Source organism: Bos indicus x Bos taurus, chromosome 12 (genome assembly GCF_003369695.1).
Source record: "Bos indicus x Bos taurus breed Angus x Brahman F1 hybrid chromosome 12, Bos_hybrid_MaternalHap_v2.0, whole genome shotgun sequence".
NCBI classification, from domain to species: domain Eukaryota; kingdom Metazoa; phylum Chordata; class Mammalia; order Artiodactyla; family Bovidae; genus Bos; species Bos indicus x Bos taurus.
The window spans coordinates 31,328,229-31,355,779 of NC_040087.1; the positions used below are offsets into that span (position 1 = coordinate 31,328,229).

Below are 27,551 nucleotides of genomic sequence, written 5' to 3' on the forward strand. Positions count from 1 at the left end.
TAGAGATGGATCATTTCTTTTCTTCATGGATTGCTTAAACAGCCGAGCTGCTCCTTGGCTCCACTAAACAGAGTCTATCTGAAAGAAATTCGTTCAGGTTGCTAACACGAGCCCTCTGGCACTAGTGGTAAAGAATCCACCTGCCAATGCAGGATAAGAGATGTGAACTGGATCCCTGGGTTGGGAAAGATCCTCTGGAGAAGGGCATGGCAACCCACTCCAGTATTCTTGCCTGGAGAATCCCATGAATAGAGGAACCTGGTGGGCCACAGTCCAAAGAGGGGTCGCAAAGAGCTGGACAGACACAACTGAAGCGACTAAGCACACAGCACTCTCTGGCTCGTTCCAGGACTTCTGATCTGGTCCTTCCTACCCTGGGGTCCCGCCTGTGACCTTCTTCTTCTAGGACGGTTGCCAGGTCCCTTTACCCCAACTTGGGTCCCAATGCTGGGACCTGGCTGAGAGCCCCTTGCCCACTGCTTCCTATGAAATAGGTCCACCCTGACTTCCCCCTGTGGTCCTCTGCTCACATATTCAGGCATTCTTTCCCTTCATCCTAGGCTTCCTCCCTCATTGCTGGCTAATTTCCTGGACTTGGACCAAAGATTACAATAACCTGTGGATGCCCCTCTCATGTGAGCATCCACGGCAGGTCAGCTCTCCTGGCCTCTGTTCCATCCCTTAGAGTGGGGCCTTCCTCTTCTTCACTTTATTGCAAACATCTCGCCATTTCTGCACTGGACCCAGTGACAGCTCAAAATCTTTCTGAAAGGAGGCAGGTGTAAATTTTTTAATTTTTTTTTATTTTGAGAAAGATCTTTATTTGCTTTACACAGCAATAAAAATTATGTATTGCACATGTGCATAGTCATTGTGTCTGACTCTGTGACCCCATGTAGCCCCACCAAGCTCTTCTGTCCATGCAATTTTCCAGGCAAGAATGCTGGAGTAGGTTACCATTTCCTACTTCATAAAATAATTTTAAAAATGTCTTTACCTATTTATTTTATTTGGATGTGCTGGCTATTAGTTCCAGCATGTGGGATCTAGTTCCCTAACCAGGGATAGAACCTGGCCTGCCTGTATTGAGAGTACAGAGTCTTAGCCACTGGACCACCAGGGGAAATCCCTGTACATTTTAAAAAAATTAATAGAGGGTCAGTGTTATGACACCCGAAAAAACAAGCAATATGAACCGCAACAAGACTTAAAAATACCCATGATGTTTGCAGTCACCTTGCAGGTTTCAGTCTGCAAGCCTGGGTCCCCAGTGTGATGATTTTTCCCCTGGAAATTCTGCCTGCGTCATCAGCAAGCTGCCACCTGGTGAGCAGTGATGACTTCGATTTTCACATGGTTAGATTAGCCCACATTACAGTCAGTGAATCCACAGGAAATGTGGGCTTGACCAAGTCATGCATATAAAAGAAGATACCTTTAATACGGAAATTCTTAGTGTAGTAAACATTCTTTGAAAATCATAAAGAAAAATATATTGACCTCCTAGGCTTCCCAGCTGGTACAGTGGTAAAGAATCAGCCTGCCAATGCCAGAGATGCAAGAGACTCAGGTTTAATCCCTGGGTCAGGAGAATCCCTGAGAGGAGGGAATGCCAACCCACTTCAGTATTCTTGCCTGGAATCCCATGGACAGAGGAGCCTGGTGGGCCACAGTCCATGAGGTGGTAAAGGAGTCGGACACAACTGAGCGACTGAGCACATAGCACACACGTAAGAAATAAGCTTTCGTTTCCAAATGGCTCTACCCTGTCCTAAATAGTTGGGGATCTAGAAGTTAATTTAAACTTATTGTATTACTTTCAGCATGATTTAATTAAATAAAACATCTAGATAAAAGATGGAAATAAATAAAATTCAGTAACTCTGACATCGGTCTTCAGCTGTGTTCAGACCCTGGTCTTATGTATCTCTCTCTCTCAAAGTCGCTTGGTTGTGTCCAACTCTTTGTGACCCCATGGACAGTAGCCCACCAGGCTCCTCCGACTACGGAGTTCTCTTGGCAATAATACTGGAGTGGGTTGCCATCTCCTCCAGGTGATCCTCCCGACCCAGGGATGGAACTCATGTCTCCTACATTGGCAGGCAGATTCTTTACCACTGAGCCACTATACTTTATGTATATGTGAAAAGTGAAAGTGAAGTCACTCAGTTGTGTCCAACTCTTTGTGACCCCCATGGACTGTAGTCTACCAGGCTTCTCTGTCCATGGGATTTTCCAGGCAAGAGTACCGGAGTGGGTTGCCTTTGCCTTCTCCAGGGGATCTTCCTGACCCAGGGATCAAACCCAGTTCTTCTGCATTGCAGGCAGATGCTTTACCCTCTGAGCCACCAGGGAAGCCTCAGCTGAGAACACCTTTTATCTCACCTGAAACCTTTCAGCCCTGTACCTACCTTCCCACCAGCCTCTTCCCTGTGTTCACTCTGGGTTCTAACAACAGCAACGCTGTCCTTCCCCAAGGAAGATTGAACGTTTTATGTAAATGCCTCCTCCCTCTTTGTTTTCCTCTCAAAACCTCTGAATGAAGTAGCAGAAAGGATGAAATGGTACATGCAGGCCAACAGTGTGGATACCATGGTCCTCGTCTTTCTAATCAGAAAAAAAATTTATACAGGGAACTATATTCAGTATCTTGTGATAAACCATAATGGAAAAGAATATAAAAAATAATATATGTCTGTATAACTGAGTCACTTTGCCGTACAGCAGAAATCAACACGTTATAAATCAACTAATTTCAATTACAATTTTTTTAAAAAAGAAGAAGAGTTTACATTTTGGCTACATTTCTTAACTAGGCTCTTTGCCACTGGAAGTCTGAATTCACGCTCAGGCATCAAATATGCCAGTGCACACCTCTGCTCAATGGGCTCAGAGGTCCAGACACACACGCTCGCACACAAGCATGCACACCTGTCCCCTGGCCCAGGGTAAAACCAATCTGCAGGCTTGACTGAGCCGGCAAGACACAAGCTTGACAGTCTAGATCGTGCAGAGATGCAGGCAGAGAAGATCCACACGTGAGTCATTTCAGCGGGGAAGCCCCGCTGAGCGTGGTCCAGGAGGCTGAATCTGGCATAAAGCATCTTGTTGCCTCTCCGGTGCTAGGGCCTCAGGAGGCAGGCAGTCTCATCCCTGTCTTACAAACGAGGAAACAGGTTCAGAGCAATTCTGTCATTTGCCAGGATCATGCTGCTGGCCGCTTCAGAGATGACCAGCTTCCTCCATCCCTGGTTGGGCAAGAGAGCAAGAGCCACGCTCCGCTTTCTGAAGCAGACCGTTCAGCGTTTCTTGGACCCTGGAGCTCTCTAGTTCCTGCCACCCTCACTTCCTCTACCTCCCTTTTTTGTTTTAACCTGATAAGTCATTTTGGTCTCAAAAGCATCTGAAGCCTACTTCACATCTCAGGAACAAAAAAGTATTCTTTTACATTCTCCTAAATTTTACAAAGAAAAACATTAAGCAAATTTAGGAAAGGAGCTGAATGAAAGGAAGGAGGTTCAGAAAATTCCCAAGATGAATGCAAAGGTGAGTAACTGTTCCAAACACAATGGAATTGGTATGAAAAAGAGCATGAATCAGGATTACTTCCGGGTCGCAGTGTGTGTGCTATGCGCACAGAGCAGCTGTGTCTGTGGTGGGGTTGTCTTCCTCAAGTTGCCAAATTCATCACCACTTTCAGGTTAATGTTTTTCTCTTTTCGTTTGTGTGACTTCCCACGTATGCCCTCTAATTTTTTCCTTTTTCACACGTAATGGCATTTCATGACTTTTAATTATACAACAATAATACCTAGTCGAACCTCTTTGTCAGACACCGGGAAATCTTGAGCAAAATTAGGCCTCAGATTTCTATGAATGCCAAAAATAGTGGAAACTCAATTTTGCAGTACTCACCAATTAGTGAAGCAAGAAGATGAAAATTCACTTTTCAAAAATAAGTTTAAAAATTTTAATAGGGTAAAAAATTTTAATAGGTTTACATTTTTGAACAGGCTTTATTTATTATTTATTTATTTTTAATGGGAAGATAATTGCTTTACAATATTGAGTTGGTTTTTGCCATATATCAACATGTATCAGCCACAGGTATACATAGGTCCCCTCCCTCCTCCCACCTCCCACTCCATCCCACCCCTCTAGGTTGTCATAGAGTGCAGGGTTGAGTCCCCTGCATCATAAGGCAAATTCCCACTGGCTATCTATTTTATGTGGTGGTGTATATGTTTCAATGCTACACTCTCAATTCGTACCACCCTCTCTTTCCCTCCCACTGTGTCCACAAATCTGTTCTCTGTCTGCCTCTCTACTGCTACCCTGAAAATAGTTTAATCAGTACCATCTTTCTAGATTCCACTTATATATATGTTAATATATGATATTTGTTTGTCTCCAACTTACTTCACTCTGTATAATAGGCTCTAGTTTCATCTAGCTCATTAGAACTGACTCAAATGTGTTCCTTTTTATGACTGAGTAATATTCCATTGTGGGCTTCCCTAGTGGCTCAGAAGGTAAAGCGTCTGCCTGCACTGTGGGAGACCCGGGTTCGATCCCTGGGTTGGGAAGATCCCCTGGAGAAGGAAATGGCAACCCACTCCAGCACTCTTGCCTGGAAAATCCCATGGACGGATATGTACCACAGCTTTTTTATCCATTCGTTTGTTGATGGACATCTAGGTTGCTTCCATGTCCTAGCTATTGTAAATGGTGCTGCAATGAACATTAATGGGCTTTACTTTTTTTACGAGAAGTTTTAGGTTCACAGCAGAATTGGGTAGAAATTGTAGTGCTCCCACTACCCTGAGCCCCCACTGTGAGCATCCCCCACCAGCAGTACTGCTGTTACAACAGGTGAACCTGCACCAACACATCACCATCACCCGAAGTGCCCGGGTTACATCAGAGTTCATTCTTGATGGGTTCAGACCAATGGGTGATGCCGTGTAGCCACCACTGCAGTGCAGCACCAAGTAGTTCATTGCCCCAGACGCCTCCGTCCCCCACTCTTCACCCCTCCCTCCCCAACACCTGGCAACCACGATCTCTTTACCGACTCTATAGCTTGCCTTTTCCAGCATAGCATACAGTTGGAGCCATATGTACGTAGCCTTTGCAGATTGGCTTCTTTCACTTAGTCAAGGTTGACTGTTTTAAAGCAGCAAAGGAGTTTCTTCAAGTCAAGCTTTTTCTCAAAAGTTATGAATAGAATTTTAAAAAACAAGGTATTAGATATACTGTGTCTTTAAAATTACATTAAAAAAATTTTAGGCAGTGTCAATGGACCCCCTGCCGTAAGAGTATCTTACTTCCTGATGCTTTTCTTCCCCTCCTGACTTTTGCTTCCATTCACAACATTTACATTCTACTAAGGAGTGTAATTCTCAGAGTTATGTGAGTATATGTATACAAATACATGTGTGTGCTCAGTTGTGCCTGGCTCTTTGCGACCCCACAGACTATAGCCCACCAAGTTCCTCTGAATTTTCCAGGCAAGAATACTGGAGTGGGTTGCCATTTCCTTCTCTGGGGGATTGTCCTGACCCAGGGATCGAAACTGAGTCTCCTGTGTCTGCCACATTGCCTGGTGGATTCTTTACCAGCGTGAGAAACGCGTGTGTGTGTACATATGCCTTCAAGTGGCTTTACTGTTTACTTTACATCTTTTTACCATGGTTTCTTCATTCCCAAGTTCTTATATTTGGTTAATTTTTTGATTGGTTGGATTTATTGTCAAGTCATGTGGCTTTCCCATGCAGAGTCATGGCTTTGTGTCCTCCGGATTCTTTCGTGTCTGAGAGATGCCTGTCTCTGCCTTCCAACCTCAGCAACGTCCTGGCCTGGCCTAGGATCCTTTCCTTTGAAACTCACTCGTCTTCTCTCACTGAGGGAGAAATGTGTGGCCAGTCTAATTTCTCTCCCTTGCAAGCAATTTGCTTTGCTGCCTGAAAGTGAAAGTGAAGTCGCTCAGTCGTGTCCGACTCTTTCTGCCTGAACACCTGACAAATTCTTTCTTTATCCTTAAAGTTGCATAGTTTAATTAGAAGATATCTCCTCAGTATCATACTGTATTAAGTTTTCCTGGTATACAATTTGTTCTCTTGATCTGCACAGTCAGGTCTTTCACAGAATTTTTCTTTCGTATTTTAATAAATACTCTCTTTAATCTTTAGATTCTTTACTTCAGGGACATCAATCATCTTAAGTTGGAATAACTTAATCTTTTTTCCATTTCTATTAGTATCTCGTTAGTTGCTTTCATATCTTTGTCTTTTTCAGGTATGTTATATCTCAAGACTTTCCTTTATGTCAGTAGTTAGATTCTCAGTGGTATCTGCCTGTTCTTTCTGCTCCTAATTAAAGTGTTCATTATATAATGATGTTGTTTGGAAGTTCCATTAGTTTCCTTATGTCTGCAAACTCTTTAAATTTCATTTTGTTGTTTCAATATATTAGGATGGGCTAGGTTTTGCTATCAGGCTTCCCTGGTGGCTCAGACGGTAAAGCGTCCACCTGCAATGCGGGAGAACTGGGTTCATTCCCTGGGTCAGGGAGATCCCCTGGAGAAGGAAATGGCAACCCACGCCAGTACTTTTGACTAGAAAATCCCACGGGTGGAGGAGCCTGGTAGGTTACAAAGACTCCGACAGGACTGAGCAACTTCACTGGGGAGGTCTAGTACTGGGGAAATTTTGCTACAGTAATTAGTTAATTACAAATTCCCAGTGGATTTTCACATATGGGTTTATTATTTCTTTTCTCATGCAGTGTCAGTTGAGGGCTCACTGAGAATTTCCAGGGTAATTTCTTTCCAAGAGATAATTCAGAGCCCAAGATATTTGCATCTTCTTTTTCCCTCCAGTTATATTGTGATATAATTGACATACAGCACTTCACAAGTTTAAGATGTATGGCGTAATGATCTGACTTAGACACACTGAGAAATGATGGCCACAATAAGTTCAGTGAGCGACCATGCATCGTTTCCTAAAGATACACAGCATTAAAGAAATAGAAAAAATATATTTTTTTGCTTGTGATGAAAACTCAGGATTCATTCTCCAAGATACTCGCATCTTAAAGATCTACCACAGGCTTCTAAGTTGCCGTGGCAGGAGGAAATGACACTGTAACAAACGCATACCTGCTGACCTGAAATTTTCTGGAACTGGCCAGCAATTGTCACACACCGCTAACATTTATTACTAGAATGTCCACTTTTTGCCCAGAAGTAGTCAGATGGTTAGTATTAATCACAAGGAAGGCAAAGAAATGCAAAATGGCTATATGTGCAGCAACACAAGATTTGTCTTTATTGTTTAATTCACTTTTAGTCAAGTATGTGCTCAGTCAGCAAGTCGTGTCTGACTCATTGTGACCCCATGGACTGTAGCCTACCAGGCTCCTCTGTCCATGGGATTTTACAGACAAGAATACTGGAGTGGGTTGCCATGCTCTCCTCCAGGGGATCTTCCCAACCCAAGGATCGAACCTGCATCTCCTGAGTCTCCTGCATTGTCAGGCATATTTTTTTTTTTTATCTCTGAGCCACCTGGGAAGCCCAAGTATGCTGTTGCTTGCAATCCAAAGTGTGCCTAATTGGCATATTCATTATTTTTGCTTTTCAAACAAGCACTTAAATGCCTAAAAACATCTTTTCAGTTCTCTATAGCATCTAAGGAGAAGGCAATGGCAACCCACTCCAGTACTCTTGCTTGGAAAATCCCATGGACAGAGGAGCCTGGTAGGCTGCAGTCCATGGGGTTGCTAAGAGTCAGATATGACTGAGCGTTTTCACTTTCACTTTTCCCTTTCATGCATTGGAGAAGGAAATGGCAACCCACTCCAGTGTTCTTGCCTGGAGAATCCCAGGGACGGGGGAGCCTCGTGGGCTCCCGTCTATGGGGTCACACAGAGTCGGACACGACTGAAGCGACTTAGCAGCAGCAGCAGCACAGCATCTAAGCAAGAAAGTACAAGAGAAAAATGCAGAACTGTACATTCTTTTGGTGAGCAGGGGAGAGAGGTCTGGCTGACTGGCATGCTTAGGGAGTCTTCAGAGCACCTGTGGCACTTGGACCAGGACGTGCATAGTGGGTGAGAGCTGAACAGGCAGAGGAAGGTGTCAGGTCCCTCTCGGACAGGTGGAAGGTCCCAGCAGGAGTGAACGATGCCAAGTCCTTCACGTGCCTTACGGAACAGGATTGCAACCTGCATTTAAACTCCTACCACTGCTGGGCATACACACCCAGGAAACCAGAATTGAAAGTGACATGTGTGTCCCAGTGTTCACTGCAGCACTGTTTACAATAGCTAGGACATGGAAGCAACCTAGATGTCCACTGGGGGACGAATGGATAGGGAAATTGTGGTACATATACGTGGTGGAATATTACTCAGCTACAAAAAGGAACGCATTTGGGTCAGTTCTACTGAGGAGGATGAAACTGGAGCCTATTATACCGAGTGAAGTAAGTCAGAAAGTGAAACACCAATACAGTATATTAACACATACATATGGAATTTAGAAAGACAGTAACAATGATCCTATATGCAAGGTAGCAAAAGAGACACAGATGTAAAGAACAAACTTTTGGACTCTGGGAGAAAGCAAGGGTGGGATGATTTGAGAGAATAGCACTGAAACATGTATATTATCATATGTAAAATAGATGACCAGTGCAAGTTCGATGCATGAGGCACTCAAAGCCGGTGCTCTGAGACAACCCAGAGGGATGGGTTGGGGAGGGAGGTGGGAGGGGCATTCAGGATGGGGGGACATGTGTACCCATGACTGATTCATAACCATCACAATATTGTAAAGTAATTTTTCTCTAATTAAAACAAATTAATTTTAAAAAAGAAAAACTCCTGCCAGAATGTGGCCTGTTTCCCTGATCCCATGGAAAGTCATGCTCTCCATCTTCCAGGAAGCCCTATGGATGGTGGGTAATACATGGATGGTGGGTAATACATGGATGGTGGGTGATAGATGGATAGTGGATGTTGGATGCTGGATGCTGGATGCTGGATGATGGTTGGTGGATGGTGGATGGTGGAGCCAGCCCAGGCAGAGGTTTGAGGCTCTGCCGTGGAGAAGCACCAAAATAGTTCTTGTTCACACCAACTCTAGGCTTTGAGATGTGGCTTTGCTCTTCACTGGGATCCCTGTCTTCCTACTATATCTTCCTCCTGAGACTGAGATCTTTATCTCCTTTCTTAATTTTGTGTATTCTTTTTTTTAATTTAGTTCTTTTTGGTCCTGCCACATGGCTAGTGGGATCTTAGTTTCCAGAATCGAACTGGAACCAAGCCCGAGCCCCCTGCAGTGGAAGTGCCGAGTCCTAACTACTGGACAGCCAGGGAATTCCATGTCATTAAAAAAAAATGAATGTATTTTTAAAATTAATTTACGTTTTATTTTATTTTTGGCTGCCTTGGGTCTTCGTTGCTGCTCGATGGCTCCCTCTAGCTGCAGAGAGCAGGGGTCACTCTCTAGTTTGGCATGTGGGCCTCTCACAGCGGCCGCCTCTCTTGCTACACAGCACTGCTAGGGTGCCCTGGGCTCAGCACTTGCGGGGCAGGGGCCCAGGCGCCCTGTGGCATGTGGGGTGCTCCCGAGCCAGGGACCAAATCAGTGTCCCCCAAATCGTGAGGGGAACTCCCAGCCACTGGACCACCAGGGAAGTCTCTCCCTGGCCATTCTTAATTTTGGTATCAGGGGACCAGGCTGAGGGTCAGATTTTCTTCATAGTCCTAGAGAGTCTCTTAAGCTAATGGCACTCCTGTTGTCCTGTCGTGAATGTCTCAGTTTCCAGGTGTGGTCAGGGTCCTCAAATCACCTAACTCTATCAATGACAGCAGATAACACACACGACAAAACATAAAACCATGTTTGCAGGCATCTGCGAGGCCTGACACCGTGGCTGTGGATGGAAACCCTGACTCTTTCTCTTGTACGCCTGTCCTAGGCTGAGTCCTGTGGCCTTAGCTGGATGCATCACTTAAAACTTTGAGTTTCATTTTCTTCATTTGTACGGACTGAGTCACTGGGGCTTTCCTAAACTGAGTTCATATTTGAAGGACTTGTTAATTATAACTGATGTTCTTTCTAGATACTGAAATCACCGGATTCCCCCTTTATCCTCCTCTTTACCATTTTTAAAGGGGGATTTACCATTTTTAAGCCTAGAGAACAAATGTGAAAAAAAAAAAATTATCACTCAATCGTGTCTGAGTCTTTGCAACCCCATGGACTGTAGCCCACCAGGCTCCTCTGTCCAGGCAAGAATACTGGAGTGGGTTGCTATGTCCTTCTCCAGCAGATCTTCCCGACCCAGGGATCAAACCCAGCTCTCCTGCATTGCAGGCAGATTCTTTACTGTCTGAGCCACCAGGGAAGCCCATAGGCAAAGGCAAAAGCAAGCTGCAGTTTGCCCAGTCGAGCAGAAGGAACGGTGGTCACTGGAGGGCCAGGCAGGCCAGCAGCTTTTTTCTAAGTCCCTTCCCTATGATTCTTCCTTGTCCTTGAGCTCAGCCAGGTCACATGGAATATCAGCATGGACAGGAGAACATCCTGTGGGGGGCTCGGGAGGGGGCCGTCTCTGCCATCATCTTATCCGATCCCTTCGTGGGGTCCCAATAACACTGACAGCCATTTTCAGCTCAGCTCATGGCAGGTAAGGGACGCTTTTCTCCACACGTGTGGGACACTGCAGGGCACTGTGGGCCCCCAAAGACCAGCTCCATAGTGGTAGTGGAGATTAATGGGAAATTCAGGAAAGGAGATCTTGGGATGAAAGGAGGAAGGAGAAGCTTCACCAAGATGTCTCCCATCACTGCTGACCTTCATGGACCAAGATTTTTGCCTATTAAAGGAGAGGTTTTCTTATATGAAGTTTAGGGTTTTATGCCAAACTTCTGTAGCAGAGGCCCATGGAGAGAGGGGATGGGCAGGCCAACCAGGGCAGGGTGGAGAGGAAAGAAAGCAGTGGAATGTGGTGATATGAGCTGGGCCTAGGAATGGCTATGAAAGGTACCACTTACTCAGTAGGGGACTTTCCTGGCAGTTCAGTGGTTAAGACTCAGCACTTCCAATGCAGGGGGTGTGGGTTCAATCCCTGGTCGGGGAAACTAGGATGCCACAAGCCGAACAGCATGGTAAAAAAAAAAAAAAAAAGAAGTTTTTTAATTATAAAAAAACAAAACAGCTACTCAGCAGACAGGCATATGAGAATCAGGCCAGCAACTTGAGGCCATCAGCATCAGAGGACACTTGAAATCAGACAGGAGACAAGGTCTCAAATGATCCCCTAGGGTCAGACGAAGCAGGTTTGCCCGTTGGGACAAGCCTTGGATGTGTGGCCAGTGTGGTGGACCATTCAAGGCCCAATCCCGTGGGAGACCTGGAACTTAGCAGGTGTGTAGTCCACCCCCCGGGGATACGTAGTAGAGGACTAGGGAGAGTGCAGGGGGCATGCCAAACAAACTTTACCCATGTCATAAGAGCTAGCACTTAGTGTTTATTTTGGTCCAGGAACTATTATAAATGCTTAAAAGGATTTCTCTTTTAGTCATCATGACAACCCCATTATATCATCAGCCCTGCTGACATCCCAGGATAAGGGACTGGGGCACAAGGAGGTTAAGTGGTTTTGCTCAAGGTCATGGGCCCAGCCAGAGGCAGAGCACCCCTGGCAGGCTTGCCCAGGAGCTGCCCATTGCCCTGACTAGCAGAAGTGCTGGGCTCTCTGTTTAAGATTGCTTTCTGAGTGCAGGTGACCATCTGCCCAAAGGTGGTGACGTTGACCTGACAAATCTGAGCTGACCTGCAGGCAGGTCCTTCCTAGCATCAGCTGATTCATCAGATCATCTCATGCTCATCCAGGGGATGGAGCAGTGGGTCTTTAGGGACCAGCACTCACCTTCCATCTAATAGACTTGGTATTAAGAGACCAGAAGGGCTGGGGACTGGAGAAGGAGGCGAGGGTGGAGTCTAATCCATAAGCCCAAGGAGGTCCTGCAGATTCAGGTTCACTGTAGGCAAAGCTCATCACCTCTCTGCCTGTTTCCTTAAAGAGATCAAGTGTGTGGACATGATCTTCTCTGAGATTCATTTGTACTTTAAAATTTTATGATTCCATGTTTTATCTTCTTCAGTCTTCTGGAATCTTTCTTTTTCCAACCTTTGCAGCTTCTTCACACGTTCTAGAAAAAAATCGGCCAATTGTCTTACAGTATCGTCTTTCTGTTCCTAAATTGCCTAGGATGCTTGCCAAGAAAGCCTGTTTTGTTTTGCATCTGATGCCAGCTTTGCCAGATTTTGTATCTTTGGAAGTTCTAGGGCCATGCTCCTACCTTCTAGCTGACTTCTGGTTCAGATGGTCCCACCGTCCAGGGTAGAGAGTGACTCCTTGACTTCTGCTGCTGCTGACACGCATGAGAAGGACATCTGGGAGGAGTCTGGAAGAGATGCAGGAAGGAAAGGGATGGTCTTCCACGGAAGTGGCCAGCAGACCTGCCCAGAGTCTGTGTCTGGGGAAGGGGAACTTTGGAAGACGTAAGGGCTGAAAGAGGAGAGCTCTGCTGATCACCCAGATGTGGGAATCCAACTCATGGCTTTTAGTAAACTTCCTAGTTACAGCCTGGCCATTGCATAAAACTCAGACATTCTGAGTAAATAAGATTTTGGTCCAGCATTAGGATACAGCAATCGGATGATGAATTTCTACTTCCTTAAAATGTCTGGACCTGAGCCACTGGATCACTTTAAACCCTGTCTTGGCTCAGGCAGGAAAATAAAGTAGGCTGCTTTCAATTGCCCACTCACTTCAACCTGGTGGAAACTAACAAGTCTGTCCCTGCTTTTCCCACCCCCGTCCCCGCCCCCATCGCAACAGCTTCCCCTTCCCGGCAATGTTCAGAGATCTTGGAGTCCTCCTTGGAAACTTGGGGTTCTCTAGGCTCCTCTTGGGCTCCTCTGTCCTCCTCACCTCAACCTCGGTGTTAATTTCTCTCTCCATCCTGTCCCTGATCTACTCACCAGAGCCACCTGTCCTCTTGGTTTGTCCTTCCCATAACTGTTACAGTTCTATCCTATTGTTTCTTTTTAAACTTTATTTTAAATTGAAAGATAACTGCTTTACAATATTGTATTGGTTTCTGCCATATTCCAGTACGCGTCAGTCATAAGTATACATATGGCCCTTCTCTCTTGAATCTCCCTCCCACCTCCTACCCGTTCCCACCCGTCTAGGTTGTCACAGAGCCCCAGCTTGAAAGATGGTACCGATGAACCCATTTGCAGGGCAGCAACGGAGACACAGACATAGGGAACAGATCTGTGGACACAGAGGGAAAAGGAGACGGGGGGACGAATTGAGAGTAACATGGAAACATACTCACTACCTTATGTCAAACAGATAGCCAGTGGGAATTTGCTGTGTGATTCAGGGAACTATTGCCTCTTAATAGCTGGTTTCTTCATAGGTTTATTTAATAGTTTATTCAGTTCATTTCAGTTTTATTTCCCTTTAATCCCCGATATGCTAGTCTAACCATCCTAAACCATCCCTTCCTAGGACTGGCAGGATGGGACACATTTAAATTTACCTATACAACTGACCCGGAGAAGGCAATGGCACCCCACTTCAGTACTCTTGCCTGGCAAATCCCATGGATGGAGGAGCCTGGTAGGCTGCAGTCCATGGGGTCGCTAGGAGTCAGACACAACTGAGTGACTTCACTTTCACTTTTCACTTTCATGCATTGGAGAAGGACATGGCAACCCACTCCAGTGTTCTTGCCTGGAGAGTCCCAGGGATGGGAAGCCTAGTGGGCTGCCGTCTATGGGGTCGCACAGAGTCGGACACGACTGAAGCGACTTAGCAGCATACAACTGACCACACACACCGGGTGGTCCAGGTCCCTCAGCCTTACCTGCTGGAGCTTGTCTCCCCATTCCCTGGTCCTCTCCCTCCTCCACTGGCCACCCCTGCCCCACACAGTCCCCCCATCGGAGTTGGGTTTCTTCCCTTTTCTCTTTGTCAGGACGCCTTCCCATCTCTGCCAACACAAATCTGATACTACCATCAAAACCGTTTCCCAGTCCAGTGATCAGTAATTCCTTTTGTGCTCACAACTGTATCTTGTTCTTGCTGTAGAATTGCTTTAATTGCAGTAAATTGTTTCCTAATGTTTCATGAAATCTGGCTGTCTCAAACTGTAAGGCCTTTGAGGGCACTCGTTAAATCTTCTACGCTACTGTTTTCAACAAGACTGGCCCGGGATTGTGTATGGGTGCAAAAAAAAATTTTTTTTTTCTCATTACTGAATGAGAAAATACATTTTCTGGATTATGCACCACACCACAAAACTTTTCCTTCTGATCGGTTGCCAGATCACTGTTGGACTAAGCTGGTGCAAGCCTCAAGTGAGGCGAGAATATTAACTTGTGTGTGTGTGTGTGTGTGTGACTGTGTGTGTGTTTGTATATGAAAGCAGCTCGTAGGGAGGAGAGGAATGGATACGGAGTGTCTGTATGTGCTTAACTGACTAAAAAACATTCCAGTGTCAAATTCATTTTGGAATTATTTATAATGGTGAAAGTGAAGTGTCCAGCGGAAGGATAGTATTTCATAGCTATTAAATATAATAATTATGAAGGCTCTATAGAAACACAGAAAAATGCACTCTCTGAGAAAAGATTAACATGAAATATAGCAAGACATCACAGTAGGTTTGCTGAGATGATGGGGTTATGATTCATCCCCCAGCCCTCTCATCTTTGCATTTGTCTAAAATGTTTTATAACTAAGAGTATATTAAAAGTGAAAATCAGTTGTGTCCGACTCTTTGCGACCCCATGGACCATAAAGTCCATGGAATTCTCCAGGCCAGAATACTGGAGTGGGTAGCCTTTCCCTTCTCCAGGAGACCTTCCTAACCCAGGGATCGAACTCATGTCTCCTGCATTCCAGGTGGATTCTTTACCAGCTGAGCCACCAGGGAAGCCCAAGAAAAGTACAGTGGGTAACCTATCCCTTCTCCAGTGGATCTTCCCGACCCAGGAATCAAACCAGGGTCTCCTGCACTGCATGTGGATTCTTTAGCAACTGAGCTATCAGGGAAGCCCTATATTAAAAGTAATGTCATTAAAAAAAATAAGTAAAAATCAGTAGCCGAAAGTTATAAACGGAGATAAAACTAATCTTTGGCAAAAGTTGTTCAATCTACTGAATAGATAACCATTATGCAGGCTTCCTTAGCCAGCTGCTTTTCCTTTAGGTATTTGTTCTTTTTCTGTTTTGCCTTTTCTCCTGCCCCAGTCTTCTCTGATTATATCCTTCTGAGCTTTTTTTTTTTTTTAACTTTCCTAAAATACCTTGAATAAAACTCACCTGTTTTATTACCTCTTGCAAGGACCATTCCTGAATAATAACATGGTAAATGGTTAAAAGCTAACACACAGCCTCCCATGGTGAAGATGCAGCTGGAGATGCCTGCATGAGTGCTCAGTCTTGTCTGACTCTGCGATCCCATGGACTGCAGCCCACCAGGCTCCTCTGAATTTTCCAGGCAAGAATACTGGAGTGGATTGCCATTTCCTTCTCCAGAAGATCTACCCGATCCAGGATCTCCTGCATTAGCCAGTGGATTCTTTACCATGTGCCACCTGGGAAGCTCACAGCTAGAGAAAATGACACAGAATACTTTGGTTTACTTAACTTCTGCAGACTCTTCCCTCTCTCCATTCATTGAACTTTGCCTTAGGCAGTGATTTTAATGATGAGACAGAAGGCACATTTATCCTATTTTTTGGATAATGTGAAGCAGGACATATAGAAAATGCGCTGAATGGCGGAATTGGAGATCAGAAAGATTTCAACAGGCCAGAAAGATAGACTAAATGAAACAAGAACATTTAAAAAACTGTGTCAAAGTGTCTGCAATATGGGTCATCAAACACTATGACTGGCCCAGTATAACGAGACCACACGGCTCCCAATGAAAAAGCCTCGGGTCTTTTAACCAAGAGCATGTCCCGCAAGCCTCCAGGGTACAAAGTGGCTGACAGAAAGGGCTCCTTTGATCTTAGGCTGCAGTAACAAAAGTATAGTGAGCTGGGAGACACAGGCTCTAAAAGAAGCTGAATGCCTGAATCAGTCAAAATGAGATAAACAGCAGCAGCACCAACCTAGGTGAGGAACAGGTGCGCAGGGATGGAGAGAAGCAGGTGGAGCCAAAAGAAGAGTGGTGGGTAAGTGGAGGTTCCCTAAGGAACTCCATCAGAACTTATCAGCATTGGAGTAGTACCTGCCTGGTGAATTCAGCAGTTTCCCTAAGGAAGATTGTGAGCATGTGCTACTCAGATCTCAGAGGCTGAGCTGTGAAGCAGAGATGTGCTGGGAGATGGGTTTGTTTGTTTGTTTTTTTTTTCATATAACACAGAAGGGTTTTAAAAAGTCATTTGGTTCTTATAACCAACCACACATAAGTATGCTACGCAGTGTGTAGCGTGGAGCAGTTTTTCTTTGCTCTGAAACCACCTAACCTACGAGGGGATGAAGAAGTCCTGACTGAGCCTTTGTGACTAGAAGCTGATCGGCTCCACACTTGGTCCACTGAAGGAGGACGAGGCCCTGGGTCCCCTCCTGCCTCTCACATGATGCTCCCATATCATTGTTCGGTCTTGAATATTAAAGCTGTTGGTTTTACCAACAGTCTGCCTCTGAATAGGAATCCTCAAGAGAATGTTTGTAGCTGATAACAAGAGAGAGTGTCTGGTTTTGCAGGAGATGAAATGTTCTTTTGTATCTGAGCAGGAAGCAAGCAGATAGTGTATTTCAATAGCTTTTTATACCCACCAGGCACATTGAAATTGATCTTTTCCATCACTATTATCTATAAAACCCCTTTCCTTCGTGATTTAGTTGGAAGAGCGCTGCAGCCTATTCTCATCCAAAAGTATTATCTGTTTTCAGTGGGGAGGGCTGTGAGCCATACCTTTATTTTCCATCATTTTAGCTTAGCTATTTGTTTTTCTCAATGCTAAAATTTATGAGCTAGAGTGAAATGAGAACAAAACCTTGTGACAACTTGTAGCATCTTGAGTTCTCTGTGAGGAGGCTAATACAAGTAACAAAATAAGAAATAGTAAATAAATTGCTGACTACAATTAATTAAGTCGCTCAGTCGTGTCCAACTCTTTGCAACCCCATGGACTGTAGCCCACCAGGCTCCTCCGTCCATGGGATTCTCCAGGCAAGAATACTGGAGTGGGTTGCTATTTCCTTCTCCAGGGGATCTTCCCTACCCAGGGATGGAACCCAGGTCTCCCGCATTGCAGGCAGATGCTTTAACCTCTGAGCCACCAGGTGGCCATCGACTATAATTAAAAGCCTGCAATTATCAAAAGGATAGTTGGGAAATTTGTGTGAGATAATTCAATGCAGAATGTTTTTGGTATAAATTAAGTTAGATTCCACTGGGACTCTTTAACCTTAAATCGCTGAGCAATATTCCAGGCTTATATGGGCTTTCAGGTGGCTTATGGGCTTCCAAGGTGGCTCAGTGGTAAAGAATCTGCCTGCCAACCAACTCAGGAGATGGAGGAGATGCTGATTCCATCCCTGGGTGGCGAAGATCCTCTGGAAGAGGGCACAGCAACCCACTCCAGTATTCTTGCCTGGAGAATCCCATGGACAGAGGAGCCTGGCGGGCTACAGTCCATGGATTTGCAGAGTGGGAACACGACTGAGCGACAGAGCATGTACAATATACTAGTATTGTTGATGGACGTCTGAGGTTATGAAATTGTTTCAGCTGTCCATCAAATAACCCTTCTGGCTTCACAAATAAACTCGATGTAGATTCATTTCTGGCAGCAGGCATGTGGAGGGTTGTGTCTCAAATAGCATTTGAAGGGTTGTAATAAACTGTTATAGATTGTCCTATGGACTGCCCCCCCCCCACCCCGCTGCCACCAACACACACAACCCCACCCCGGAGTCAGCTAAGTGTCTTTCCTAAGAAACATTCCTGAGCTCTTGGAAAGACCGCCTCATCTCTGTGCCCATCTTGGACTCAAGCTCCCTCCAGCACTGGCATCCTCGAACTGTCATGTCGTATACTCTTGACGCATCAATCTCCTCTCCAGAACTAAGCCCCTGGGAAGACATCTTCCCATCTCAGCGTTTGGGGCCCTAACACGATGCTCGGCTCCAAGAGGCGCTGTAGAAGGGCGATGCGGAGCCTCTTCTGGGGATAGAGCATGGGACGGACAAGCAGCTCTGAAGTGAGGCAAGGGGGACACCTTGGCTCTGCGGGTGTGTCCCAGACTGTGACCGAGGGTGGAGGGATCAGTCGCAAGAAAGATCAGTTATCAGCCTCTAACCCTGCGATTCGTAATTAACGAAGTGTTCGCGGAATGATACTGCGGTTTTGAAGAAGTCAAGCTTGAGGGAGGAGAGAGAAAGAGCCAGGGAGAGGGGAGAGGAGCCCCGGAAAAGCAGCAAAAGTGGAGAAGCCGATAGGCGCGCCCAGGTTCCGCGTGGTCTTTCTCTCCTCGGAGCCGCGTGGGGCTCCGACTCCCGCGCCCCAGCGCTCGGTGCGCTGTTGCCGCGTGGAGCGCCCGCGGCGGGGACCTCTCCTTGCACTGCCATCTACAGGTGTGGCAACTCTGCCTAACCTTGCCAGGCGGGAGGCCGTCCAGTCCTTCAGGAAGAGTCGCTGGCCCCGGGTTTAGGAGCCTTCACACTCCTTTTATCGTGACTATCTGGCAGTTCCAATAGAAGTATTCTTCAAACCAGCGGTATTTACAGAGGCAAGACTGGGCTGCTCCGTGGAGCCTGGGACCGTATCAGCCTATGAGGTAATGGAGACATAATTGGGGAACAAGGTGGAATTAGTGTCATCCCAAATGATTTAGTGCCTCATGTTAATTTCACTGGGTTTTGTTCGAAGAGCAGTGGAGTCACTCGCCTTGCGGAGCAAGCTGCCGTCAGAAAAGATTCTTTTCGAGAATTTAATCAAGTTCAAGCGCTCGGCCCTTGAACGTTGCAGGAGCAGCTTCACGTTTCGGCCTTTGAAAAGGTATCGTAATGTTATTGCTTGTTTTGCTTCTAGAAGCGGCGGGTTTAGGAAATGACTTGGGCGGGTTCATCTGTGAGGCCGAAAAGACACTGACGCGCTCCCCAGGGACCCCGGCGGCTTCGCGGTCATCTCGAAGGTGCCAGCCAAGCGTCGGGTCCCGCGGGCGTTCCTGGCGCGGACCCCTGTGCCCAGGGTGTCCGGCGCCGTCCTAGATGTATGGGGACAGTCGGGGGAGTCGCGGGGGCGGAGGGGGCGGGCGGCGGGATGGCGCGGTAAGAGCATGGAAACGGGGAGGGAGCCTGCCTGCGCCTCGCCCCTCCGTGCCAAGGACACCGTCTCGGAGGCGCGGCTCGCTTCCCAGGGTCGGACTTTCCGCCCCCGGAGCCGGGCAGTGGAGGGCCAGCCCCGTCCCCTTCCCAGCTTCGGGCGGCCCCCAGGGCTGAGTAAGCCGGGCGGAGAGAGACAGCAAGGATTTCCTGAGAGCGAAGGGGAGGAGGAGGGGAGAGGGGCAGGAGCCCGGAGCCAGGACCCTGAACCTGCAGGTCGGTGCCCCAGGGGCGCCGCCGCCCGCGCCTCCCCACGCGCGCTCCCGCCCCCGCCCGCCGCGGCCCCCGCCCACTCCCGAGCCGTAGGGAGTCAGGTCCCGGAGGAAGAGGGTAGGTGGGGAGGCGGATGAGGGGTGGGGGACCCCTTGACGTCACTGGAAGGAGGTGCCGGGGTAGGAAGTGGGCAGGGGAAAGGTTAAAAATCGCCCCCGCCCTCGGCTCCTCTTCATCGAGGTCCGGTGGAGGCTCGGAGCGCGCCGGAGCGACACTCCTCCTGGCTCCTCCCAGGCGGCGGCGGCGGCGGCGGCTCGGAACCGGCCCCGGGGCTGGAACTCAACGGCCAGAGAACGCCGGGCTCCGAGGATTACCGGGGGAAGTGGCTGTCTCTTGCTGGGGCTGCGGAGAGGGGCGCCCGGGGAGCAGGGCCGGCGGCGGCGGCGGAGCGAGAAGGAACCGGCTGCGGTGGGCGCCAGCTAGGAGCGCGGGCACCGGGCGAGCAGGCCGCGTCGCGCTCACCATGGTCAGCTGCTGGGACACCGGGGTCCTGCTGTGCGCGCTGCTTGGCGGTCTGCTGCTCACAGGTGAGGCGCGGCCGGGCACCCCCCGGGCGGGTTGGGGACAGGGCTCCGAGGGGATCGGGACACTAGTTGCGGTTTAGCCGCCTGGGGCCGTGACGTCCTTTCTCCTCCGGCGGGCCGTCGGGGTGGGCGCCCCCGGAGAGCTGCTATTTGGGGTCCGCGAGCATCGCCGCGCTCGGCTCCGCGCTGAGGCGGCCCCTTGGCGCCTGGAGACCTCCCGCAAGCCAACTGACCCCCACCCCGGTTCTGGGCTCAGGGAGTGCCGTGAGCTCGGACCTGCCAGACATCCAGAGCCTGTTCCCAGAGGGCCTGGCCGGGTCCGCCGGGGTCCCCCCGGAACAGCGGCTCCGAGGATGCCTGCGAGGCTGCCCGGGGGCTGGGCGATGTTGGGCACTGACGGCGACGTAGCGTCTCCCGAGGGAAGGAGGTGAGCCCTTGGGGAGGGGATCGCGTGCCCGGCGGGAGCACACAGATCCCAGGAGATGGCGACAGCTGGTACCCTTCGAGCCACTCAGGGCTCCCGAGCCCGCGCGTCTCGGGGAACGTTCCCCGGCGTCGACTCTTCGCCGCCGCTCGTTACTCGCGGCGCCTGAGCGCGCTGCGCGCAGCCAACCGGAGTGGAAACTCGGCCAGGGGTCTACTCGCCCAGGTCGCTGACCTGAGTGACCTTGACCGCCGACGGCAGTTGAGGACCCAAATCCAGTTAAGTTTCAGAATTGCAAGTCTAGTTTTTTAAGTTCTGAAAGGAAACGATTTGGAACAAAAGATGCGATTTGAGGAATCGGTGAGGTCCGCGCCTTTGCCCGGTGTTGGGGAAACTGGCGGCGGGACCAGAAGGTTGCCCCCGGGTTAGTGTGGAGGTAGCCCCCAGCGGGGCGCCAAAACTCTAGGGCATTTAGGGGCTCGAACTCGCCGTTTCGGCTCAGTGGCCAAGATCCCTAGTTCAGCCTCGGTGGGCGCAGGGAGCCAGGTTTTGGAGCGCCTGGCTTTTAATCGTCCTGGGGCAAAGATACAGTGTGAACTAAAATGCAGTAACATAAAATAAGTTATTGCAAAGATTCTTGAGAAGGAAAGCGAGAGGGCTGGCATATATATTTTTTAATGTTTGTTAAACTCAAAAGGTAGTAACAGTTAAATATTCTTTCTCAGTGGGAAGACTAGTAATCCTTCAGTTTCTAAATAACAAGTAATGCTTCCAGTTAGATGGATGAAACTGTTAAACCGACAGGCAAAACGGATTCGTAATTGGAGAGAACGCGCTCTAAACTGGAAGTGTTGCTAAAACAACTATATTGAGTGGAGTACTGCTTTTTTACCTCAAAAATACATTTGGGGGTTTGCAAAGTCACGATATTTTGAAATATAATTGCTTGGAGCGTTTTAATTACATGAAGTCCATCTGTCTATTATGTAAAAGTAAATCTAGGTAAATTACTGTGAATCCAAAACATGGAGGAAAATGTATATGGTTTATTGGATTTTCTGCTTCACACAGATTTATTTTGTTTCAAAAACTAGCAAAGGATAGCTCTGTTCGTGGTTAAAAGCAGCTTAGATCCGTGGAAGCTTTTCTGAACCGCAAGTGAGATTCTCTTATGATTCCTCTTCATTTTACTTAAATGAGGCAGAAATCTTGGAACTCTTTTGTGAATTAAAAAAAAAAACATTTTTATACATATGTGTTATAGGGAGAAAGCGGGAGAGAAACATTGGCATGGTGAGAATGTCTTCACCTGCGTGTATAGGAAACGTTCTATCAGCTGCTCGGGTTTCTAATTGCTAATGGGGACTTTGCAAACCACACAGGCTTCTCCCCAGGGTGCACAGCTGTCTCCCTGTAAGATAATCAGCTACCTAATTTCTAAACTTCATCAGGGCTTTCAGACTGAGGAAGGGGCTCCTGTCTAGGGAACGGTGTCTAGATAGGGGCCAAGTTTCTGTTCTGTGGATTTTTCAGGTCCCAGCTCTGCTTACTGTTGGGTGCTGTGTAATTTTATGAGGTATTAATAGTGTGTGGGTGTGCACTGAGATATAAAATAATCAGAGGTTCTTTAATACAGAAGAGAACGGCCTTCCCCTGCAAAAAATATATTTACCTTCTTCCAGATATCCTGGGAAATAAAAACATATCAATAATTCAGATACTTCCAGGTCCTCTTTATTGCAAATTCTTCCTCTAAAAAGGATACTAGTCTTCATTTCTCCAGCTCACAATCTCATTTTCATATTTTAAGGCACCACACCTTTGCGAAAGCCACAGACCCTTTTGGTCAACTCCCCATTTTTCTTGCATTTTTGAGCAGCTAACATGTACAACTTGCTACAACTAATTGGAAATACCTCACTCGCAAATTTCCTGAGGGGAGCTAATGATATAAAATCAAAATGCACATGACAAAAATTCTCATTTCCAAAATGAATGTAACCTTTCAAAAGCCAACTAATTTGCATAGCAATTTTTCTTGTTTTCGCCAAAGTTTATGAAGCCACACTCTCTTGGTTTTGTTTTCCCAGAATTGCACGTTTGGAATGTTAATTACAGAGTACCTTTGGTGTTCCAAATGATGGATCACATTGCAGATAAATTGTAGGTGGTCGCCTACTCTAGTTCCTGAATACTTTGCCCTTGTTCATTTACTATTTTAAGTTTTTTCTTTCCCTATTAAATTCTGTGATAGGCTATCCAGTTGCTTTTCCACTGTCAACTACAAATTGGCACTTGCCCTGGGTGCTCAACACCTACCTCCACAAGGATTAAATCATGTGCTAATGCAGCTGCTGACCTTCAACATCCCCTGGAGGAGCTCAGGGTGGGAGAGCATGAGTGAGGCACCCTGTGCTGGGGGAGAGACCAGCAGGACAGGTCTTCAGGTAGTTAGATATTCTCAGGAGCCGATTTTACGAGCCCAATTCTTGTATCTCTCCATATCTAGGCAATTACTAAAATCCTGCATGCTGATGACTGTTCCTCGTGACCAGCAACAGCTTCGTGAGACTAGTCGAAACCTTCTGGAAGAATATGTGGCTGGTTTCATGTACTCCCCTGTCACCAAAATTTCATATATACTGACCTTCCGCCCTGCTTCTTGGGAGCAGTTTCTCAGAGCTGTCTGAGGTGCTTGCTGTCTCCCGGGCTGCAGTCCTCACTTTGTCCCAAGTTAAACTTAAACTGGCAACTCGCATGTTGTGCATTTTTTAAGTCGACATTGGCAATAAGTCAGTTTTGTGTTTTCCTATGTAAAATTCAGATGTTAGGATAGGTGATTACTTCTAGGGAAACTTCGCCAACTCTCAAAAATCAATGAATGATTCCAGGAAATAGACCGAACAGTGTTTCTTTTTCTCCCTCCCTTAACTGCATTGCCTGTAGAATGGGTGATAAGCCCTGCAATGCCAGAGCTGGGGCTGAAAGGATGATCGGACTTTACCCTGCTGTTAGTAATCATGTTGGATTTGCTTAGTCACTAGTGAAACACACCTGATTCCAGCCGATTAGCTTTCTCTTTGCTGCTGCTGCTGCTGCTAAGTCGCTTCAGTCGTGTCCGACTCTGTGCGACCCCATAGACGGCAGCCCATCAGGCTCCCCGGTCCCTGGGATTTTCCAGGCAAGAGTACTGGAGTGGGGTGCCATTGCCTTCTCCGAGCTTTCTCTTTATCAGGATTCAAAGAACTGAGCTGTTTAGAGGATGCCCAAGGCTAGTACTGATCATGATCTTGGGTTTTTGTTTTTTTTCGACACTAACAGAATCTTAATGAAATAGAGTCTGATTCATAACTGTAGTTCCATGATCTCTTCTAAGGAGACCAGTCATTTAAAAACCCATATATATTTCTTGGCTTTTTAATTAATCCTATTTGCTCCCCAAATAACTTAAAAAGAGTTTCTGATTTTAACAAGGATGCTAAACTTATTTAAGCGTGAACCTATTTTATATGACTTTTTAGAAGAGACCAAAGAATCGCTTGGTTTTTAATCAAGGAGATAGTCTAAATCTCCTTTGAATGTATACAGTATAGAAATTCAAAATGATATTGCCCCCAAAACAGTTTTATATCAACAAATGGTGTCCTTGAGGAAGGCTACCCAGTTGATCACAAAGTTTTAACCGATGATTGCTCTGGCTTGGGAATCCTGCACAGCAAGAACAAATAACAGTGTAAGTAGCTTCTGTAGAGCTTTAAATTGAGATGTACATGCGAGTGAGTGTGAGAATAGAATGAAGGAAACTGTCTTGGCACCTGGGTGTTAAATGCAGAGCTGGCTGGCATTAGTCTGGTCTTGGTTCAATTGCACAGTCAGGAGTTGGATATCAGGTAAATATCATGATTTTTCATTGTGGCTAGGGGAAGAAGAACATTTGAAATAACACCGGGCTTAATTTTTGTTAAGTAAAAATGTGTCATCAGGAATGGTTAAAAACATCTGTTGGGGTTGGTTTAAAGGACCTCGTGGAACAGTCCGTTCTGTTCTGTTGGTCTCAGTCTTCTGGGGCGGCTTGCAAGGAATGACAAGATCTCCTGCCAGATGCTTTCCAGGTTCATTGTTGATTCCTCACACACTTGGGTGCCTTGGAAATTGCATGCTGCTGATGAAAGGACTGGATTTTTATACCAGATTGAGGGAGGGGAAGGAAATGGGAGGAATGGGGTGATGGAGGGAGGGCTTGAAAAGAAAGCCTCTGGCTTAGTATCTGGGACTGCAGGGGGGTTTCATTAAGGAAATGGTCCCATTGAGTCTGCTGAAGATAGTGGACTAGATTTCCTGCATTGCTGCTGGGCGGATGTGGGGGGATGTCAAGAATTCCTGGGGATTTCCCATCAGTCTTGGTAAAGCTGGCTGCCTGAGAGCCATGTCTGATTATTGCTCCTTCGCTTGATTTTGAGCTCCTTGAGACATCTGCTCTCACTTCACAAATGCATGCACTGTGAGTGCTCGGTGGGACCTCACGGGTCCATATACTCTTTCAGAGATGAGCAGTTTAATGGGTTTTTATCCAAGGTCAACAGCTGGCTGGTGGTACACCCAGGAATAGAACCTGGTGTTCAACTGACATATAACATTTCTTCATTTTTGTATTTCCTCTACCCCAAACAAAGTAGAGATGTTCAAATATGTGTGTGCTAAGATTTCTTTTTAAACGTTGGCATCTTTTTTAAAAACCTTATTTTTTTCTCATTTTATCAAATGTGTTTAAGTCTTCTTTCCTATCATCAATACATGAATACATATTTTTACTCACATAAAATTAGGATCATATGAACATATTGTAGTGGTAGATGTGTGTTTATATGCTCCCCAGTGGGGAAAAAAATCTATTTAAATTGCCTTTTAAACTTAAAACATCATTCATATTTTAGCGCATCACCATTAATACTTTACAGTAGTAGTTTTAATGACTGTAGCGTTTCATGGTATGGCTGTGCTGTAATTTATTAAACTAAGCTAGCATCTTTTTTTTAATATGAGAAAACTTTAAAGTCCCTAAGGAGTTTAATTAAGAATATCAACATGATGGCTGCTTATAGTAAACTGAAATATTTGGTGAGAAGACTAATGTTTCTTGTGAGCAGTTGGAATCCCCCTTTTGAACTGCTGCGGCTTGAATAATTGTGGCTATGGCACTGGCTTCATCTCTTACCACTTCCCTCCACACACCCCGTGCCCCAGCCACACAAACTACCCTCATCAAAGAACTAACTCACCGTTCTTTAGATGGGCTTTCCACTTTTCGTGCTGTTTGCCTGCAAGACCCTTTTTTCTCTCTGCATCTTTTCTTCCCCTGCCTTCAAAATTCAGCTGAGAAATTCCTGGCCCAATGAGCTCCTTCCTGTAGCCCCAGACTGAAGAACTGGTTTCTTCTACTGTGTGTGGTCTCTTCTTATAGCCCCTGTGTAAGCCCCTCCTCCTGTTCTCATCTTGCTTGGTTAGAGTTCTGTTCATGTGTCTGCCCTCGCTCTTTGGAGTGGAGAGCCCATGTCCTAGCTCTCCTTAGATCCCTGGTGCCTAGTTTCATGCCTGGCATGGATGTGCTTAGTAAATGTTGGAAAAAAGGAATGAATGATGTAGCCACAATATCATTTCAAAGAAGAAATTTCTCTGGCCAGCTATGAATTTATTCCGGGTCATCAGTACCCCTGCCTTTCGTGGAGCTCAGTTAACAGTGGATTCCTTGAAGAAGTTGTTTCTCAATAGACAATATTTGTCTTCTGTTGTGAGTAGCTAAGATCTGGGAAATGAGTTGGGATGTTCAACTCTGAGATGCCTGTGTCCTGTGAGCTCACCGGTTCGGTCACGATGCTTCCCTGAGGCTTCTGGGCCAGCAAGGCTGGGTGGGGGGGTCCGTGCAGCCCTTCTGTCCCAGCCTCTACGAGAGGCCAAGCCCTCCTTTGTCTTTACCCCACAGTGCTCTATACCGTTTTTACTGTACTATAAGCCACAACTATTTATTGCTTTAACTTACTTGTTCTTGGATAGACTCAAACCTGAGTCACTGGGTGCTGCACCCTGTTGCAGATCTGAATGACAAAGACACACTCAGAATCAAGCCTCTGTTTTGAAGGAGCCTCGATGCTAGTTGCCTAGCTTCCTCTTTGCTTAGAATAGGTCTTCCTCAACCATTGACGCACATGGGTTCCTGGCAGGATCAGCCTACTAGGCGTGAAACGTGTTCTGAAAAAATCCGGAATGCCCTGATCCAGCCTTAAGCTGGTGCCTCCCTTCCCCAGCTCCCATTCCCAACTCCATCCTCTGCACATGCCCACAACATGCTTCTCAGAGTGTGGTCCATGGCCCAGCATCCCCTAGGAACCTAGTGAATCAGAGCCTGCGTGTTAATAAGGTCCCCAGATGTGGTTTTGCACATTAGAAATGGAGAAACACTGATTTTAGCAAAGGGTTCTTAGCTCTGATGTCAGAGTCTCACTCTTCTTCACCAACATCTTAGTGATGACCTTGACCTGTGTGACCAAGGGACGAGACCCGGGCCTACCAGGAGCCTCTTCCAGGTCCCATGCTGTTCTTGGGCCCTGTCTTCTGTTGGGACACCTGTGACCTACTTCAAGACTTCCCTCCCGCCACAAACTCTTAGATTTAGCTTAGACCTGTCATCAGAGCAAACAGGAATACCTTCACCAGACCCTGGGTCTTAGAAAGTAAGGGCCTGGTGAAAAATACTATATAATACAATTTTAAAAAGGCATTAAATAGCTTTTGACCACAAATAAAAGTTTTACAAGGCCTTTGCTTCTGAAACAAAGTCACTCGGTGTAAAAAGCTGGGACCATGGGCATCACTCTCTGTAAGCTGTTGTCAAGGGCAC

At 46.7% G+C, this 27,551-nt stretch overlaps 1 protein-coding gene across 1 annotated transcript in view; it reads left to right on the forward strand.

The window, feature by feature from the left end:
* Positions 1–19,874: 19,874 nt before the first annotated feature.
* FLT1 (fms related tyrosine kinase 1) overlaps positions 19,875–27,551 on the forward strand; it is a 204,598-nt gene continuing 196,921 nt past the window's right edge. Inside the window, exon 1 of the mRNA XM_027557508.1 lies at positions 19,875–20,235. Coding sequence (XP_027413309.1) covers positions 20,172–20,235 — 64 coding nt within the window. The 5' untranslated portion in view covers positions 19,875–20,171. The remainder of the gene's footprint in view (positions 20,236–27,551) is intronic.